The sequence below is a fragment of the Caretta caretta genome, chromosome 25 (assembly GCF_965140235.1).
Source record: "Caretta caretta isolate rCarCar2 chromosome 25, rCarCar1.hap1, whole genome shotgun sequence".
NCBI classification, from domain to species: Eukaryota; Metazoa; Chordata; order Testudines; family Cheloniidae; genus Caretta; species Caretta caretta.
In genome coordinates this window covers 10,283,620-10,303,351 of record NC_134230.1, presented here as the reverse complement: position 1 = coordinate 10,303,351, position 19,732 = coordinate 10,283,620, and the positions used below count along the sequence as shown (strand labels likewise).

The following is a 19,732-nucleotide window of genomic DNA, read 5'->3' as shown; positions in this document are numbered from 1 at the left end:
TCCATGCTACAGAGGAAGGCAAAAAACCCCCAGGGCCTCTTCCAATCTGCCCTGGAGGAAAATTCCTTCCCAACCCCAAATACTCTGAGCATGTGGGCAAGATTCGCCAGCCAGATACACAAGAAAGAATTCTCTGTAGTAACTCAGATCCCACCCCATCTAACATCCCATCACAGGCCATTGGGCCTATTTACCATGAATAGTTAAAGATCAATTAATTGCCAAAATCATGTTATCCCATCATACCTTCTCCTCCATAAACTTATCGAGTTTAATCTGGAAGCCAGATAGGTCTTTTGCCCCCACTGCTTCCCTTGGAAGGCTATTCCAGAACTTCACTCCTCAGATGGTTAGAAACCTTCGTCTAATTTCAAGTCTAAACTTCCCAATGGCCAGTTTATAGCCATTTTTTCTTGTGTGCACATTGGTACTGAGCTTAAATAATTCCTCTTCCTCTCCGGTATTTATCCCTCTGATATATTTATAGAGAGCAATCATATCTCCCCTCAATCTTCTTTTGGTTAGGCTAAACAAGCCAAGCTCCTTGAGTCTCCTTTCATAAGACAGGTTTTCCATTCCTCGGATCATCTTAGTAGCCCTTCTCTGTACCTGTTCCAGTTTGAATTCATCCTTCTTAAACATGGGAGACCAGAGCTGTACACAGTATTCCAGGTGAGGTCTCACCAGTGCCTTGTATAATGGTACTAACTCCTCCTTATCTCTACTGGAAATACCTCGCTTGATGCATCCCAAGACCATATTAGCTTTTTTCACGGCCATATCACATTGGCGGCTCATAGTCATCCTATGGTCAACCAATACTCCAAGGTCCTTCTCCTCCTCCGTTACTTCTAATTGATGCGTCCCCAGCTTATAACTAAAATTCTTGTTATTAACCCCTAAATGCATGACCTAACACTTCTCACTATTAAATTTCATCCTATTACTATTACTCCAGTTTACAAGGTCATCCAGATCCTCCTGTATGATATCCCGGTCCTTCTCTGAATTGGCAATACCTCCCAGCTTTGTATCATCCGCAAACTTTATTAGCACACTCCCACTTTTGTGCTGAGGTCAGTAATAAAAAGATTAAATAAAATTGGTCCCAAAACCAATCCCTGAGGAACTCCACTGGTAACCTCCCTCCAGCCTGACAGTTCACCTTTCAGTAGGACCCACTGTAGTCTCCCTTTTAACCAATTCCTTATCCACCTTTCAATTTTCATATTGATCCCCATCTTTTCCAATTTAACTAATAATTCCCCATGTGGCACTGTATCAAACGCCTTACTGAAATATAGGTAAATTAGATCCATTGCGTTTCCTTTGTCTAAAAAATCTGTTACTTTCTCAAAGAAGGAGATCAGGTTGGTTTGGCACAATCTACCTTTTGTAAAACCATGTTGTATTTTGTCCCATTTACAATTGACCTCAACATCCTTAACTACTTTCTCCTTCAACATTTTTTTCTAAGACCTTGCATACTACAGATGTCAAACTAACAGGCCTGTAGTTACCCGGATCACTTTTTTTTCCTTTCTTAAAAATAGGAACTAAGTTAGCAATTCTCCAGTCATACGCTACAACCCCTGAGTTTACAGATTCATTAAAAATTTTTGCTAATGGGCTTGCAATTTCATGTGCCACTTCCTTTAATGTTCTTGGATGAAGATTATCTGGGCCCCCCGATTTAGTCCCATTAAGCTGTTCGAGTTTCGCTTCTACCTCAGATATGGTAATATCTACCTCCATATCCTCATTTCCATTTGTCATGCTACCATTATCCCTAAGATCCTCTTTAGTCTTATTAAAGACTGAGGCAAAGTATTTGTTTAGATATTGGGCCATGCCTAGATTATCCTTAACCTCCACTCCATCCCCAGTGTTTAGCGGTCCCACTTCTTCTTTCTTTGTTTTCTTCTTATTTATATGGCTATAGATGGTTTCTGAGTTAATTTTGCTTTGAGTTTTGGGTTCATTGGAACCTCAAAGTGATGTTCACCGACAGGGAAGCTTGTGGAAATAGAAACCAAAGGAGAAGTTCTCCTGAAGCCCCCTGAGTATAAACCACTGTCTGCTCTCACCAACAATTAATTTTAAAAAAGCGTGTTCCTCAATAGCGTCTGGTAACCACTGCATTAATACAAACATAACATGCGCAGGAATCTGAGTAATTAGAACTTGGTAACCTTTTGCCTTAAATAGGTCGAAGGTTTTAGCACGTGATCTGAAATATTACCAAACCACAGATTGCGTTTTCTGTTACTAAGAAAGTTAATACATTGCAGGGTAGAATGAAACTGTATTGACTAATAACCTGCTCATAACACGGGGTCTGTGTGTGCATCGGTTAATTGAACTTCTGCAGAGGTTTTCTGTTGTGAACATATACTGTGCTCACTGTGGGCAGATAATGATCTCATTGAACCAGTGGAAATCCAGAGTAACTTCACTGGGCCAGATTCTAATCTCACTTGGCACTACTGTAATTCTGGAGTAACAATTGGGTGAATTCTGATCTCAGTTACACCAGCAGGAGTAATGCCAGTAACATCAGTGGGTCAAATTGTGTGCTGATTTAAAATCTTCTGCCTCCCAAGTGGGCCAGATTCTGCTCTCGGTTTCACAAGTGTAAAACTAGAGTAACTCCAATTATTTCAGCGGGCTTTCTCCGGATTGACACTCGTGTCGGTGAGATTGGAACGTGGCCTATCATCCACTCTTGAAATCACAGTATGGCCCATGGATGGCACTTCACTTTGTCCTCTAATTTATTTGGAAGTGTATTTAAAAATCAAGTATTTTGTATCACTTTTAACTTCTGAGGGGGGCGGTGTGTATGTGTGTGTGCGTATCTGTGTCTGTATGGGGCAGTGAAATAACACAACTACGTGCACAAACACACACATACACACACACCCCTCAAATTACCCTGAGCTAAGCTTATACATAATCAAAAGTAGATTTTCACTTCAGAAAACAAACAACCAAACACCTCGCACACTAAAAAGAAATCCAGATACCGCTTGAGGAAAGAGTTAAGGGGGAAAAGGGAAGATGGGTCTGAACTCTAAGGCCAGTTTACATTGCTGGAGACATTTAAAGGGATCTTAGTGGTAAATGAGAATCTCTCATGCAGTGTAAAGTGGCTGCATAGAAATGAGTTCAAACACAATTTACGCCCATTTGTAGAGTGGTATAAAGGAGTCTGAGTATAAATGTAAATCAGCCCCTCCCCCTCTCCCCCCAAACAGGGTCCTGGATATTCACACCCATATTTTTGGATTGGTCCATTATAGATTCTAGGGACCAACTGTAAAATTTGGATCTGGAGTCAGAGCTCCTCAGAGTTCAGGATTTTCCTCCTCCATGCACAGAAACACGATTAGCTAGTTGCATTATAGACACTGTAAGAGTGTAACTTTTGCACAGATTCTAACAAATTTATTTGAGCATAAGCTTTCGTGAGCTACAGCATCCGATGAAGTGAGCTGTAGCTCACGAAAGCTTATGCTCAAATAAATTTGTTAGTCTCTAAGGTGCCACAAGTCCTCCTTTTTTTTTTTGCGAATACAGACTAACACGGCCGCTACTCTGAAGCCTGGCATAGATTCTGTATATCGTAACACTAGGAAGAGGAAGCTATTAGGGACAAATGGTGATTTCCTTCTGCCTACACGGACTCCGGACGTGAGAAGCACAAAGAAAATGTCTCATTTCAGAAAGGAGCAGTTTCTGGAGGGTGGAGTATTAACAAAAATAACAGCATGAGTGCAAATGAGAGGATGAGAGATGGGGGTGTCACCTTTCTCAGAAGCTTCTGGCCCTGCCTCTCCCAGAGATGGTACGCTGGACTAGAAGGAGATGTGTTCTGAGCTGAGGGCAGAATCTGGTCAGGAACCATGCCAGACTTCGAGCTGGAGAGCCAGTGCACCCTGGGAAATGTTGGTTGCATAAAATGCATGACCACAACTAATCTATTGTTCTTGCTGATATTAAGCTGTTTCCACTTGCCTTTGTGGACGCTGATTGCGCGATACATAGGGATCTGTGGGTGATGGGGGTCAGTGCTCATAAGAAGATGTCACCAGAGACAAATAACACCTGGGTAGATCTGAAGCGTTGCTGGCTGGAGATATAAATAACAGGTGGAGTTTAAGTTCTGTGGGTACAAGATGGAAACTCTCATATTTCTGGCCCAGCAGAGACATCTTCCTTAACTATCAAGGGCCAGATCTTGCCTCAGATTAGAACTTCCAATGACTGCCTCTTCTGACTATACCAGACCTAGCCCCACCTCTAGGCTACTGCTACAGGATTCCCTCTCTCTAGTCCAATTCCCACGCCCCGCTGATCCACATTCAGCTCCCATCTCGAACTCTGTCTTGCTTCTCCCCATGCCACCTGCCGTATTCCAAATAGTGGCGAGGTGGGATCTCAGGCAAGCTCCCACCTCAGAGCAAACCAATTCAGGATTGAAAGGGTTAAGCAAACCTGCTGGAATATACATGTTTCAGGGACAGTTCATGTTTCAGGGGACAGGAGGGGTTGTTTGTTATTCTTTCTGGCCTGGCTCCCTTGGCCTGGCTGGGGATCAGACTCACTCTGAACTCCTGAGCTCCACTGGACAACTGGATTTTGTTATGACCATCCAAATTCTTTTCACAGGGGCCCTTTATGCCAGGCAACTGGACTGAAAACGATGGTGAGAAAGCAAGCTCCTCTCACCCATGCAGGGGATGGGGCTGCACAGTGAAAAAGCCATGTGGTGATCTTTGACTCATTTAACAAAAGGAATCCCGTCATATACAACGCCCCACAATTCCTGGTAAGTGATTAAGCCCTGAAACAGAGCGTTTCTGCCTTGTGATGCTGTCAGAAACCACAAGTGTCCTCAGCTCAAGTCTTCCTTTGATGCTTTGAGATCAAAAGTAGTTTTGATCCAGAGGTTCCCCAAACATATTCAGGGTGAAATAGCTTCTTTTGCTTTGCTTTTTCAGTTGCCAACACGATCCACTGTGATGCTGTATGTACGGCCAGAGAGTTTATGACAGGTTTTACCACCTTTACCAGTGCAGAACTCCACCACTGCCCACCTGTAGTCCATGAGCAGGAACAACTGTAGCCAAGCCCCTCCACACCACTCCCAGAGAACACCCTGAGTGAGGTATTGTTTCTGGGACCAGGGATCTTTGATGTATTTTGAGAAGCACGTAGGACATTTTAGGACTCTTTTTAAAGAATAATAAATAAATAGGGTGACCAAATAGCAATGGTGAAAAAACAGGACAGGCGGTGGGGGGTAATAGGTGCCTATATAAGAAAAAGTCCCCAAAAACGGGACTGTCCCTTTAAAAATGGGACATCTGGTCACCCTAATAATAAATAATAACTACATGTTGCCCCTACTGTGGCCACCCCCTTGATGGCCACATGCAGGGAGCTAGAACTGATTGAAAATTTCCGATTGAAACTTTTCCTTTTGGAAGGGAAATCACAGTGTCAAACAAACGTTTTCTGCAGACAGTGTCTGCTTTCCTCCCAAAATTTCAGTCTCTCATTTGAAAACAGGAAGCCCCAAACCTGACAGTTTTCCACTGGACACTGACTTTTGGGGGCTGTTGGTCCAAAGTTTTTGGCAGTTTTCAGCTGAAAACGTATTTTTCCAATGAAAAATCAAAGTTTCCCCCTGAAAATTTCAATGAAAAAAATTTCCCCCCAGCTCCACCCAGGAATCCTTATGGAGCTGTGTCCCATGACTTACATAAGCACTTTACAATTGCACAAAGGGGAAGGGAAGAAGCGTCCAAATGTTATAAAATTTCCAAGATTCAGCTCTGATTAATAAGAGTCCAATAAAGCATGCTACTTAAAGGATTATTATTATTAGTTATTACTAACAGATGGAGCTATAAAACACAGTTATAAAACACATGCCATGCAGATGCTGACCTGCCAATTTAAGCTATGATGTTGAGTGTGATAAAGCACATTAAGAATCCCTTTATAATTTAACAAATAAGAATTGATTAGTAAGTAAAATAATTAATGAGTTTATACAGTTGTAGATGCCTGAAGCTCTCAGAACCAAATTTTCAAAATTGGCTCCTAAAGTAGGAGACTTTCTCCAGGGGATAGGATTAGTTGGTGTTGGTCCTGCTTTGAGCAGGGGGTTGGACTAGATGACCTCCTGAGGTCCCTTCCAACCCTGATATTCTATGATTCTATGACACCAAACTGCAAATCAGGTGATTGAGGTGCAAGTCCTGCCTCTCCCATTAACCTGCTACATGACTTTTGACACATCTCTTCTCTTCCCTGTGTCTCCCCTAGATGTAAAATGTGCATGATGCTTCTTATCTCCTTCGTCAAGCGCTTTGAAATTGGAGGAGGATAAGCACTAGCAGAGCTGTCCTTTCATTGTTAAAGTTGCACCAGCAAAATGTACACAACCACTTGTTGCCTGTTGCAGCTGCATGGCTGTTGTGTTTCAGTGTAGACGCTGGCTGCAGCAACGGAATGGGTCCTCCTGCCACTGTAGTTAATCCAACTCCCCAAGAGGCAGTAGCTAGGTCGAAAGAAGAATTCTTCCGTTGACCTACTGCTGTCTACACTGGGGGTTAGATCAGCTTAACTATGTCCCTGAGGGGTGTGGATTTTTCACACCCCTGAGTGATGTAGTCGGCTCGACCTGACTTTTTAGTGTCCATTTGGCCTGCATTCCCGCCCCTTGCTCAAGCACACAGACATTCACCCATTTGGCAGGCACAAGTGGGGATTGTGCGACCCATGTTGTGCAGACAACCATTTGAAAATCTGGCTCCAAAAGTGGCTAGGAGAATAGATGTAATTGTGAGCAAAGACCATCTTTTGGTTCTATGTTTGTACCGCACCTTGCACAGTGGGGCCTAGATGAATGGTTGCGGTTCCTAGGCCCTACAGCACTACCCCAAAAAAATGAATAATTGCATGCATGAATGAACATGAATAATAATTAGGTGGTCACAGTTTTATAATGGATACTTGAATTCCACCTTCCAAGGTTCCCAGCAGCAGCATACAGTGGCAGTGTCTGACGCCATGGAAAGCTTCATGGCACCGCTGAGCACCCTCAGTGGGCTGGGGCTTCATCAGGGCAAGAATAAGCTGCTACGCAGCAAGACGAGCGGACCCTCACGGCGCAAGCGGGAGTTCATGCCCGACGAGAAGAAGGACACTATGTACTGGGAGAAGAGACGCAAGAACAACGAGGCGGCCAAACGCTCCCGGGAAAAGAGACGACTCAATGACTTTGCCATGGAGAGCCAGTTGTCGGCTCTCAGTGAAGAGAACGCCCTCCTCAGGGCCGAGCTGCTGGCCTTGAAGCTGCACTTCGGTCTCATCAGCCCGGATGTCTACGCCCACCAGGTCAGCTCCATCCAGGATTTCCTGGGGATTTATGTCAGAGGGCACAAAGCAGCCGCCCCTTTCCTCGAGGTGGAGCCCCTGACCCGGGACGGCTGCTTCAGGACAAACAGCGTTGTGCCCCACATGGTGGAGCCCACTGAGTTTGCTTACAAAGGCCTCTCCCCACCCATAAATCTCCAGAGCTCTGACCCAAAGCAGACCCCACTGGGCACCCAGTATGATCTGAACCCTCACCAGCCGAAGAGGCTCGAATCAGCCTTCAGATCCACCCTCTGCCCCCCTTACCTCAATTACCACTTCCTGGAGAAATACACTTGCCGGTTCCCTTTGCTGGACAATGCCCGTTTCTTGGCCACTTCTCCCAGCATGGCTGAGGCAGGGCAGCCAGGTGTCAAAAGCACTTTAGATGAAGATGATGAGCAGCAAGTGCCCAAAATATCCCCTCTTCCCCCTGGCAGCCAGCTGTGCCCTGCAGAGGACCCTTCTAGGGGCCGGAGCTATTCTGCCCTGCCTCACAAACTCAGAATTAAGACTAAAGCCCTCAGCAGCTGGGAGGAGAGCGGCTCTGACTCCCGTTGAGATTGCAGAGGAGACCCCCCTCTACTATGGGCTGGGAAGGAGGGACCGAGTGGGGGATAATTATCTTATGCACTGAAGAGGGAAAGTAGTTTGTTTTGTGTTGAGCATGTGAGATCTGGATGCGAGCAGGGCCTGACGGGGGCTGGTATGTGTCTGGCGTGGTAGTACTTCCCCCAAAACTCCACGTGCCATGTTCCAGTAAGACCCACAGAATCGCTCTGTGTATGACAGGGGGCATAGGGTTTCACCTTGTTGCTTTGCTCCTGCCTGGAGCCAAAAGGCAGGGTCTGGGGTAGGCGAGGGAGAGGAGGACTGAGGCTGGGGAAGGCCGAGGTTACGGGCATGGTGAGCAATGCTTGATCCTCCGACAGTACTATGCCCCTACGACAGTCGCTCAGGGTAGCCGCCGTTTTCACTCCTCTTGCTTCATGGCCACGTTCTTCCCCGCAGGATGGGGCTATTAAAGCTTTATTCATGTTTCCTGTTTGAAACAACAAATGAACAGAGACAGCATCAACGATGCCGACCTCAACATGCCTGGTGCAGGCTCAGGACACATGTGGGCGTCAGAGAGAGGTAGCGGACTATCTAAGATGCATGCTATTCAATCACGTTTCATCTATAGTCCCATTATCCTTGCAGTCCTCTAACTAGTGGGGCTATTTGTGTGTGTGAGGATGGGAAGTGGGATCACAAACCAGTTGGGTGAGAAGAAACCAATTGGGTGGTTTGTATTGAACGGATTCAATTATCCTTTAAGCCATTCCTTAATGGCTCAGACTCTGTCTTACCTTGAATACCTTCAGTGCTCATGATTCCAGAGCTCCCCAATCTAGCCACATTAGAACATGCTTCTGCTGTAATTTGCAGAGCAGTTACCCCATTTCTGAGCTTAGTTACTCTGTAAGTAAATGTGGAATCACATCAGAGAGCTGGCTTCCCAGCGGATTTACACAGGGGTAAAACAAGAGCAGAATCTAGCCCACTGTATTTCCCAGGAATCATCAAATCTCTTCAGATGGAATATGTCCATTTCTCTTAACCAGCATGGCCTAGTAGAAAACATTTCATTTTTCTTTACATCATTTTTTTGGGAGGGGGCAAAAAAAAATTTTATTTTAATTTGTAATTGAGAATTCTATCACAAAATATCTGTGTTTTGTTCATCATTTAACTCCCTTTTATAAATAAGAAATTTTTGAAAAAAGACTTTTTTAAAATTGTGCAATAATTTAAAAAAAAAAAACCCACCATGTGACTAAGTGGACCAAAAACATTTCTCATTTGAACCTATCTTATTCTGAAAATGGTACCGAAAGCCAAAATCCCTCCTGAGCAAAGGCACATCAGGTTTCGTGGCCAGCGATACACCAGGGAGTGATATGGCCTGCACCACATCTGACCAAGCTGGAGGTGACATTCGAGCAGGAGAGCAAGTGAGGCTCAAACCAACAACCTATATGATGGCTAGTGAGAGCCTGAATAACCCAGCCACTGCAGATCCTGGAAAGGGCTACATGAAAATGTGAATTAAAAATTTCACCAAAAACATCAATAAAATGAGAAATATATAACAGGGTTAGATTCCGCCCCCTCCTTTTGGGGGGGGGGAACAGCTTTAAATGAAAATTAAAAATCTGGACTGGAATCATCAAAGCTACCTCAGGAATTTGGCCCCCCCCACGTGTCAGCAATAATGGTGGCAACAGAAGATGGCTGCTGGGGCACTGTTATGGAACAACTAGGGCTGGCTGAAATTTTTCTTTTGCGGTAGAAAATGGGGTTTTCAGCTACATTATTTTTTTTAATGAAAATTTTCCTGTAGAAAATTTCAGTTTTCCATTGAAAAAACCATATGCACAAAAACTGAAATATTTCAATTTGGAAACGATGTTGCAGTTCCTCATGAGAGTCAAGTGTCGGGGGGGTAGCCGTGTTAGTCTGGATCTGTAAATGCAGCAAAGAGTCCAGTGGCACCTTATAGACTAACAGACGTATTGGAGCATAAGCTTTCATGGGTGAATATCCACTTTGTCAGATGCATGATACATGCATCCGATGAAGTGGGTATTCACCCACAAAAGCTTATGCTCCAATACGTCTCATGAGAGTGATAGTTTGGTTTCCTCATGCCCCTATTCTCCTCGGTGAGCTGGGCTCCCCATCCAGACTACATCTCCCAGGATGCACCCTGACCATAGACTCCGGTGAGGTAGGGCCGCCCTTCTCCAAGAAGGGAGACCATGGTGCATCATGGGAAATGTAGCTCACCCGGGGTAGCTCACCTCAAGATTCTGCACCTGGCACATTTTGGGGCACTCTGGAAGAGCGAAGAATAATAGTATTAGTGGCTTTGGCTCTTTGGGTCTGTTCCCGGACAGAACGTGGCAGTGCAAAGGCCCTGCAAATATGGAACAAAACAACTTCTTGGAGGGAGCAGGCTCTCTGAACAAGAAGAGGCCATGCAGAACAAGCTGTTCCTGCTCCTTTAGAGGGTTGCCAGAGAGGGGTGTACAGTGTTTATGTAGTAGCTGCTCTGTTGGCCAACAGCAGGGACTGAATTGAGAATCTCCAGAGCTGAAACCCTGAGTTTCTACAGCTTAAACTAAGGAGCCAGGATCGCTAGGGGAGAGCTGGAATAGACCCACATTCTCTGTGGATCAGGCAGCCAGTGGGACACACTGGCCAGTGAGTTACTCTTACATTAACTGAGCACAGAGAAAGGAAAGACTTGTTTCTGAGCAACAGCTGGGGAAAGTGTTTCATGGCAGAAGTTTGAGTGTCCAAAGCTAGCGGCCTCGTGGCATCCCTTCTGTCTCAGGTACAGAGCTGCTCAAATTATTCACTGGGAATAAGTTATCTGATGACTGTAGCCCTTTTCTGTTCATGAACTAAGCCTGATTTCTAAACCTCCTGGTGCTCCTGCGGGAATAGGCCCCCCAGCATCAGGAAGCAGCTAGTAGCTGCAACTGAGCCCTTGGAATCGAACACAGCCAAGATAACTCTAACATGTTCTCTATCGTCATGTTTCAAGGGCATACGCAGGTCATCACCATCTCTGGGAGAATGCTCCCCACAATGGTACAGCACAATTAGGTGCCTATGGGTGTGGCTGGGTTTCTGCAAAGCACTTGGTTCTGGTCACTGTTGGAAGCAGGGTACCAAGTGGAAGGGCCATCCAGATGTTCCTACAGTATGTGACTTTGTGCTGTGTTCACTGAACCCCAAAGCAGAGGCTCCCAGTAGCACAGGTTCACAAACACAGCAGAGGAAGAACTGCGTTGAAATGGAGAGGTAACTACAGGACACTAGACCCAGGGGCACAGTGGCATCCCTACGCTGCTCAATCATAGCACTCCTGGAAGAATCTTCTTGGTGGAGATGGGCCTTAATTCAGAGTTTGATCTCTAGGTAGTGGCAGGGGAATTACATGGTACTATAAACAGACATGGCAATTGCACCTGGAGATGCTTGGTGCCACTGCACAATGATCTGTAAAGAAGCTAGAGGTGGAAAAGACTCGTTAGGTCTTCAAGTCCATCCCTGCTAATGCAGAATTGTCCACTCCAATGTATTCTTGAGTGTAGTGTACAGACTTTAAATGTTCCAGGCGATGGGGTTCCCCTCCCTTCCCTTGGGAGACTATTCTGCCGTCTAACAGATGTTGCCATTAGGAAATGTGTGCTGATTTCCCACCCTAAATTTTCCTCAGCTTAATTTCATCTTGTAGTACCTGGCTAGACCCTATGGCTGAGCTCAAAGAATTCCTCTCCCTCTGTAGTAGGTACATGCTTCAAATATTGTACATAGTTATCAGGGTCTTTCCTTGGCTATTCCTTAGATAAGTCACACACAGTTATGTTCAACTTTCATCCTTCCCTAACACCTTTAAATCATTATTGCTCTTCTATGAGTTTGTTCAAGATCTATCTATTCCATGCTCTGAGCACCTCAGTTAAGGAGCTGCATAATGTCTGTCTCCAAACTTAAAGTCAGACATGAGCTCAAGCCACGAATTATGGTTCTAGTTCCAGATCCAGATTTGGAAGTTCAGGGGATATCTGACCCGGGGTTCTGATTCTGACTGTTTTAAAGACAGAAGGAGGCCATTCACAAAATGTGGATCTGGCTCAAGAGTTAGATTTCAAACACCCACTAACAACTGGGAGCGTGCACCCAGGATTTGTTTCCTTGGTTTAGCCTCATACCCCTTCCCCACCTCCCCCATTAGTAGGGTGCCAGCAACACACAATGTGTTTTACCTTACTACTCAATTAACAGAGCCCTGAAGAATATGTTGTGATAGTAGCAAATACGCACAGGGCTGATGCAAAGTGTTAGCCAAAGATGCTTCTTGGCTGTATCTTGCTGCAACATCTGTATCTAACTTTTGAGCATTACCCCACCTGCTTCCCTTCTATTTTTGTTCTTTATTTGTCACATTGATGTTTTCATTTAAGTCTCAGGCTTTTCAGGTCACGGACTGTATCTGGGTTATTTGTCTGGAATGCACCTAGAGCTCTGTGGGTGCTGCATACATAAATGACAAGACAATGTAAAAGGACAAAGAAAGCCACCTGACTACAGAAATAATAGTCCCCATCTCCTCCTTAAGCTCGTTTGGGAAAGAATGCCCTTAATGTGAAGAGAACCACTGTATTTATGAAGATCTGCACTCCGTATTGTAGAGCTGGGTCCAGATGTTGTGCCTAATAAAATCTTCATTCTTGCCAGAAAGGTGTTAAGTGTATTTGATTGTCTGTCGGGAGTTGTAACTAATCCAAACTTTTCAAATCAGGAATGGCTGGAATAATAAATATACCTATTGAGGTGTGGTTGTGCGGTGGGTAACCAGAGAAATATAGGACTGAAAGTGACCTTGAGAGGGCATCAAGTAGAACCCTATGCATTGAGCCAGGATCAAGTAAACTTAGACCATTCCTGACAGGTGTTTGTCCAACCTGCTCTTAAAAACCTCCAGTGATGAGGATTCCACAAACACCCTTGGAAGCCTGGTCCAGAGAGCTTAACTACCCTGAGACTTAAAAAGTTTTTCCTAACATCTAACCTAAATCTCCTTGCTGCAGATTAAGCCCAGTGCTTCTTGTCCTGCCTTCAGTGGCCATGGAGAACAATTGATCAACATCCTCTCTATAACAGCCCTTAACACTGAAGACTGTTGTCAGGTCACCCCTCAATCTTCTTTTCTCAAGACTAAACATGTCTAGTTTTTTGAACCTTTCCTCAGAGGTCGGGTTTTCTAAACCATTTAGCATTTTTCTTGCTCGCCTCTGGACTCTCCAATTTGTCCAGATTGTTCCTAAAGTACGGTGCCCAGAATTGGACGCGGTACTCCAGCTGAGGCCTGACCAGTGGTGCCCAGAATTGGACGCCACCTCCCTAACTGCCAGCCTGTGCCCCCATACAGACAGCGCCCCGCTCCTCCCAAACCTTCCCCCGCCACCTCCCTAACTGCCAGCCTGTGCCCCCATACAGACAGCGCCCCGCTCCTCCCGAACCTTCCCCCGCCACCTCCCTAACTGCCAGCCTGTGCCCCCATACAGACAGCGCCCCACCAGTGCTGAGGAGAGCAGTACAATTACTGCCCGTGTCTGCCATACAACACTCCTGTTCATACACCCCAGTGTGCCTTTTTCACAACGGCATCACACTGTTGACTCATATGAACCCTGTGAGCTACTATAACTCTCAGATCCTTTTCTGCAGTACTAACATCTCTTCCATTTCTATTATTCTCCACTTTGCAGATGTGCATTTGATTGTTCCTTCCCAAGTGTAAAACTTTGCCCTTATCTTTATTGAATTTCATCTTGTTGATTTCAGACCAATTCTCTAATTTATAAAGGTAATTTTGTATCCTAATCCTCTCCTCCAAAGTGCATGAAACCCCTCCCAGCTTGCACATGTTATGAGCATACTCTCCACTGCATTATCAAAGCCATTAATGAAAATATTGAATATCACCAGACCCAGGACTGACCGCTGTATGGCCCACTTCAGACACCCTCCCAGTTTGACAGCAAACCATCGATAACTACTCTTTGAGTGTGGTCTTTCAACCCGTTGTACACGCACCTTATAATAATTTCACCCAGACCACATTTTCCTAGTTTGCTTCTGAGAATATCATGTGGGACTGTGTGAAAAGCCTGACTGAAATCAAAATATACCACATCTACTGCTTTCACCCTTATCCACTAGGCCACTAAACCTGTCAAGGAGATCAGGTTGGTTTGGCATGATTTGTTCTTGATAAATCTATGCTGGTTATTCCTTCTAACCCTATTATCCTCTAGGTGCTTACAAATCGATTGTTTAATAATTTGTTCCAGTTTCCTTCCAGAGATCAAAGTTAGGCTGATTGGTCTATAATTTCCTGGGTCCTCTTTTTACATATAGGTGTTATATTTGCCCTTCTCCATTTCTCTGGGACCTCCTGTGTCCTCCAGGAGTTCTCAAAGATAATTGTTAGCAGTTTGCTTCTGCAAGTTCCTTAAATACCCTGGGATTAATTTCATCAGGCCCTGGCAACTTCAATACATCTAACTTATATAAATATTCTTAAAACTCTTCTTTCCCTGTTTTGGCTTGCGTTCCTCCCCCTTTGTTGTTAATAGTAATTGTGTTGATTTTAGAGTAACAGCCGTGTTAGTCTGTATTCGCAAAAAGAAAAGGAGTACTTGTGGCACCTTAGAGACTAACCAATTTATTTGAGCATGAGCTTTCGTGAGCTACAGCTCACTTCATCGGATGCATACTGTGGAAACTGCAGAAGACATTATATACACAGAGACCATAAAACAATACCTCCTCCCACCCCACTCTCCTGCTGGTAATAGCTTATCTAAAGTGATCATCAAGTTGGGCCATTTCCAGCACAAATCCAGGTTTTCTCACCCCCCCACACACAAACTTACTCTCCTGCTGGCAATAGCTCATCCAAACTGACCACTCTCCTTACAATGTGCATGATAATCAAGGTGGATTTATGCTGGAAATGGCCCACCTTGATTATCATGCACATTGTAAGGAGAGTGGTCAGTTTGGATGAGCTATTGCCAGCAGGAGAGTGAGTTTGTGTGTGTGTGTGTGGGGGGGGGGGGGTGAGAAAACCTGGATTTGAGCTGGAAATGGCCCACCTTGATTATCATGCACATTGTAGGGAGAGGTTTCAGAGTAACAGCCGTGTTAGTCTGTATTCGCAAAAAGAAAAGGAGTACTTGTGGCACCTTAGAGACTAATCAATTTATTTGAGCATGAGCTTTCATGAGCTACAGCTCACTTCAACGGATCTGGAAATGGCCCACCTTGATTATCATACACATTTTAAAGAGAGTGGTCACTTTGGATGGGCTATTACCAGCAGGAGAGTGAGTTTGGGGGGGGGGGCGGAGGGTGAGAAAACCTGGATTTGTGCTGGAAATGGCCCAACTTGATGATCACTTTAGATAAGCTATTACCAGCAGGAGAGTGGGGTGGGAGGAGGTATTGTTTTATGGTCTCTGTGTATATAATGTCTTCTGCAGTTTCCACAGTATGCATCCGATGAAGTGAGCTGTAGCTCACGAAAGCTCATGCTCAAATAAATTGGTTAGTCTCTAAGGTGCCACAAGTACTCCTTTGCTTTTTAGTAATTGTGTTGAGTATCTGGACACCATTAACCTTTTTAATGAAGACCAAAGCAAAACAGGCATTAAGGACCTCAGCCTACTTGATGTCATCAGTTGTTAGCTCCCCTTTCCCACACTTTCTTCCATCTTTCTCTTGTTCCTAATGTATTTAAAGAACCTATTCCTATTGCCTTTGATTGTCCCTTGCTAGGTGTAACTTGTTTTGTGCCTTAGCCTTCCTGATTTTAACCCTATATGCTTGTGTAATTCTTTTGCACTCCTCCTTAGTAGTATTTATGTAAGTACTTTCCACTTTCTGTAAAATTCCTTTTTGATGTTCAGGTCATTAAAGAGCTCCTGATGGAGCCATATTGGCCTCTGACCATTCTTCTTATCTTTCCTTTGCATCTGGATAATTTGCAGTTGTGCCTTCAATATTGTCTCCTTGAGAAACTGACAGCTCATCTGAACTCCTTTATCCCTTAGGTTTTCTTCCTACGGGATGTTACCTACCAGCTCTTTCAGTTTGTCTCGTGACACAGCTGATGTAATTGCACTTGCTTTTGAGGATTGCCCAGTGCATGTTTGCCACCGCCCATGACTGCCTTTCGTTCTATAGGTCATGCAAAATTCAGATCTGGGTGTCAGACACTCCCAAGGTTAGGGGACCTTTGTATCTAGGATTTTGCTTTGTCCCATTGTAAAGAGAACCCATTTGCAAAATCCCTGTCCAGATCTGGGATCTCAGATGGCAAACCTCTCTCCCTTGCTCCCTCCAGTGCTCAAAGTTTCTGTGGTTCAGAGAAAAGTTGATGACCCATTCCTATCTTCAGAAGAACCCCAGTGCACAGACAGGAGATTCCCCTGTAAGGGGGCTTATTCTTCACAGCAGAGTAAATTTCCACTGAAGTCAGTGAGTCATACCTATGTAAGTGAGATGAGAATCAGGCCCTTTGTGACTCTCCTATGCTATTAATAGTCAGTAGTAATAGCTCTTCTTCTAGGCTAACCCCTAGAACGCAATTTTTTTCAAGGCTTAGATTGTACATTAGCAGTTTTACTATCAAGAAGCTCTGGCAGGGTGTGTGACTCAGATACACCCCTCTGAGATGCAATTGATTGCCTGCATTAAGGGTGTCACAGTTTGGGCTCCACCCCATGCCCCAGGGAGTTCTGCCACTCAGAGCCCCCGTAGTGTTCCCCCGGTGGCTGTGCAGGGCTGGGTTGTAAATGACACAATCCAACTCACAGGCACGGAGGAGCAACTGGGCACCCACTGAAAGCCAATGGGAATTGTCTATGGAGGTTCGGCCCCCAGCTGCCATTTGTGAGATGTTCTTTCCATTTTACTGAAGGGAGAAAATGAGGTTAATTGACTTGCCCAAGGTCACATGGTGTGTCAGTGACAGAGCCGTGAACAGGACCTAGGAGTCCTGACTCCCAGTGGCTTGCATTAGCCACTGCGCTCCAGCCCCTCCCAACCCTTGGAGATCTCTCTGTCCATTTCCTAGTGGTCAGGTGTCCCACTGAGATAAGACTTGATCACAAAGGGCATGTACAGCACCTGCGCTGGCTATAAGAAAGGGCATGGCGGGAACAAATCAGAGAGGACATGCACCCTGAGTTCCTTAGACTGTAAGCCAGGGGTGGGCAAACATTTTGGCCTGAGGGCCACATCTGGGTATGGAAATTGTGTGGCAGGCCATGAATGCTCATGAAATTGGTGGATTGGGGTGTGGGAGGGGGTGAGGGCTCCGGCTGGGGGTGCAGGCTCTGGGGTGGGGCCAGAAATGAGGAGTTCAGGGTGCAGGAGGGGACTCCAGGCTGGGGCAAGGGGTTGGGGTGCGGGAAGGGGTGCAGGCTCTGGCTGGGGGGTGCGGGCTCTGGGGTGGGGTTGCGGATTAGGGGTTGGGGTGCAGGAGGGTGCTCCGGGCTGGGACCAAGAGGTTTGGAGGGGGGAGGGGATCAGGGCTTGGGCAAGGGGTTGGGGCACAGGAGGGGATCAGAGATGCAGGCTCTGGGCAATGCTTACCTCAAGTAGCTCCCGGAAGCAGCGGCCTGTCCCCCCTCTGGTTCCTATGCGGAGGCGTGGCCAGATGGCTCTGCGCACTGCCCTGTCTGCAGGCGCTGCCCCTGCAGCTCCCATTGGCCGTGGTTTCTGGCCAACGGGAACTGCGGAGGCCACGCTTGGGACGGGTGCAGCATGCGGAAACTCCTGGCTGCCCCTACACATAGGAGCCAGAAGGGGGACATGCTGCTGCTTCCGGGAGCTCGAGGGCCAGATTGAAACATCTGAAGGGCCAGATGCGGCCCCTGGGGCCGTAGTTTGCCCACCCCTGCTGTACGCGCTTGGACGGAGAGACCATCTTTTCATTGCATGGTTATGTTTGGACGTAGAGCACCTAGCAAAATGGGGCGCCGGATCCTGACCGGGGTCTCTTATTGCTGCTACAATTCAAACTATAACAGCAATGCCATAGAGGTGATCAGAGTGAGGCACATCAGCACAGCTCATCCGGTCGAGGCTGTTAGCAAGGTCCGCCTCCCGTGGGCAGCCAGTCCAGCTCTCGCTGCTACCCGTCCACCACTATGCCACCTGACGGAGCAGCACGGTGTTGACACGCCAGTCTTGCGGTCATCCCGGTGGAAAAACCCAGGGGGGCTGCCCAGTGAGCCGCCTGGCCATGGTCCCCTATCGCTCGGCGCGGCGGTGATGAGCGGACTGTACTCACTGGAATTCTGAAGAGGCAACCAAGACACTGCAATTGCTCTTCAGGTGTGAAATTTGCCACAGTGATGCTTAAAGATTAAATGAAACCACAAGTATGTCTATTTCCTGCAAATCCCCCGCCCCGTCCCCCACCAAGCAGGTAGAGACAACTTATGGCAATGACAACACTCTCAGAAACAATTGCTGTAGGAAATTCCACACCCCTCCCTCGCCCCTGCTTGTCCTGTCCCTTGCTCCTCCACCCACCAGGACTGACGATTGGTTCCCACTTCTCTGCATCTCCCACCACCTAGGGTGTCTCAGAGTGAGGGCCCTGGGTGGTTCGGTTCTTAACCCAGCTCTGGGTAACCCAAGCCCGGGACTCCACGCAGGGACCCATGGGCTGATATTTGCAGATGATTAAGAAATGAGTAATGCTTCCTGTTTGTTGTTCTCCTGCTGTCGCATGAGCTGGGGGGCGGGGGGGGGCAAACTCAGAGGTGAAGCTAACGGGGGTGTAAGCTGGGCAGACAGGGCGGAAGGGTGGCTCTGCAGCAGGAAAAGCAAACAGGAGAGGGCGAGGAGGTGACAGATAAGGCAGGCCCCTCCCCACACTCAGCTTTAGCTCACACCCTTCTCTGAGCCATTTTTCTGGCTCCAGCTCTGCCCTTCTGTCTCTTTGGGGTAATATAGCACCTGGCCCTTCCGAAGTGTGGGCAGGCGATGGCATAAGGAGCATTCTCACCTTCTGCCCCCGCTTCTATATCCAGTGAATGCAGCAGTTAGAGTCCCTGTGCTTGGGGGAAGCTTCCTTCTAGGGCCCTACAGGGAAGAAGGAGAGGGTGAGAAGGAGGCAAAGCCATGATACTGCTCCCCATCCACCTTGCATCTAGCCCACTGCAAGGAGGGGAGCATGCTGCACTGTCCCCGTGAGTTGTGCAGTGTGCACTGTCATTGTGGAGCTCTGGAAGGGATTGCAATTCCTGCAACTCCCACACCGAGCAATGGGACTCTTCACTGCCCCCCTTCCACAGCATACGAACATAAGAACGGCCATATTGGATCAGACCAACGGTCCAGCCGTATCCTGTCTTCCGACAGTGGCCGGTGCCAGGTGCTTCATAGAGAGTGAACAGAACAGGGCAACCTTAAATGATCCATCCCCTGTTGTCCAGTCCCAGCTTCTGGCAATTGGGACACCCAGAGCATGGGGTTGCATCCCTGACCATTTTGGCTAGTAGCCATTGATGGTCACATCCTCCAGGAATTTATCTAACTCTTTTTAAAATCCAGTCATACTTTTGGCCTTCACAACAGCATCTGGCAACGAGTTCCACAGTTTGACTGTGAGTTGTGAGAAGAAGTACTTCCTTATGTTAGTTCTAAAACACTTGCCTATTAA

General features: G+C 46.5%; 1 protein-coding gene across 1 annotated transcript; it reads left to right on the top strand.

The window, feature by feature from the left end:
* The first annotated feature begins 5,025 nt into the window (after positions 1–5,025).
* On the top strand, positions 5,026–9,107 carry NFILZ (NFIL3 like basic leucine zipper). Its single transcript, XM_048830916.2, has 2 exons — positions 5,026–5,170; positions 7,046–9,107. The coding sequence occupies exon 2, from the start codon at positions 7,084–7,086 to the stop codon at positions 7,987–7,989; it is 906 nt and encodes a 301-aa protein (XP_048686873.2). The 5' UTR covers positions 5,026–5,170; positions 7,046–7,083; the 3' UTR covers positions 7,990–9,107.
* Positions 9,108–19,732: the final 10,625 nt, after the last annotated feature.

Coding starts and splice junctions, on each gene's coding strand:
- NFILZ (XM_048830916.2), top strand. CDS start 7,084: ATGGAAAGCTTCATGGCACCGCTGAGCACCCTCAGTGGGCTGGGGCTT.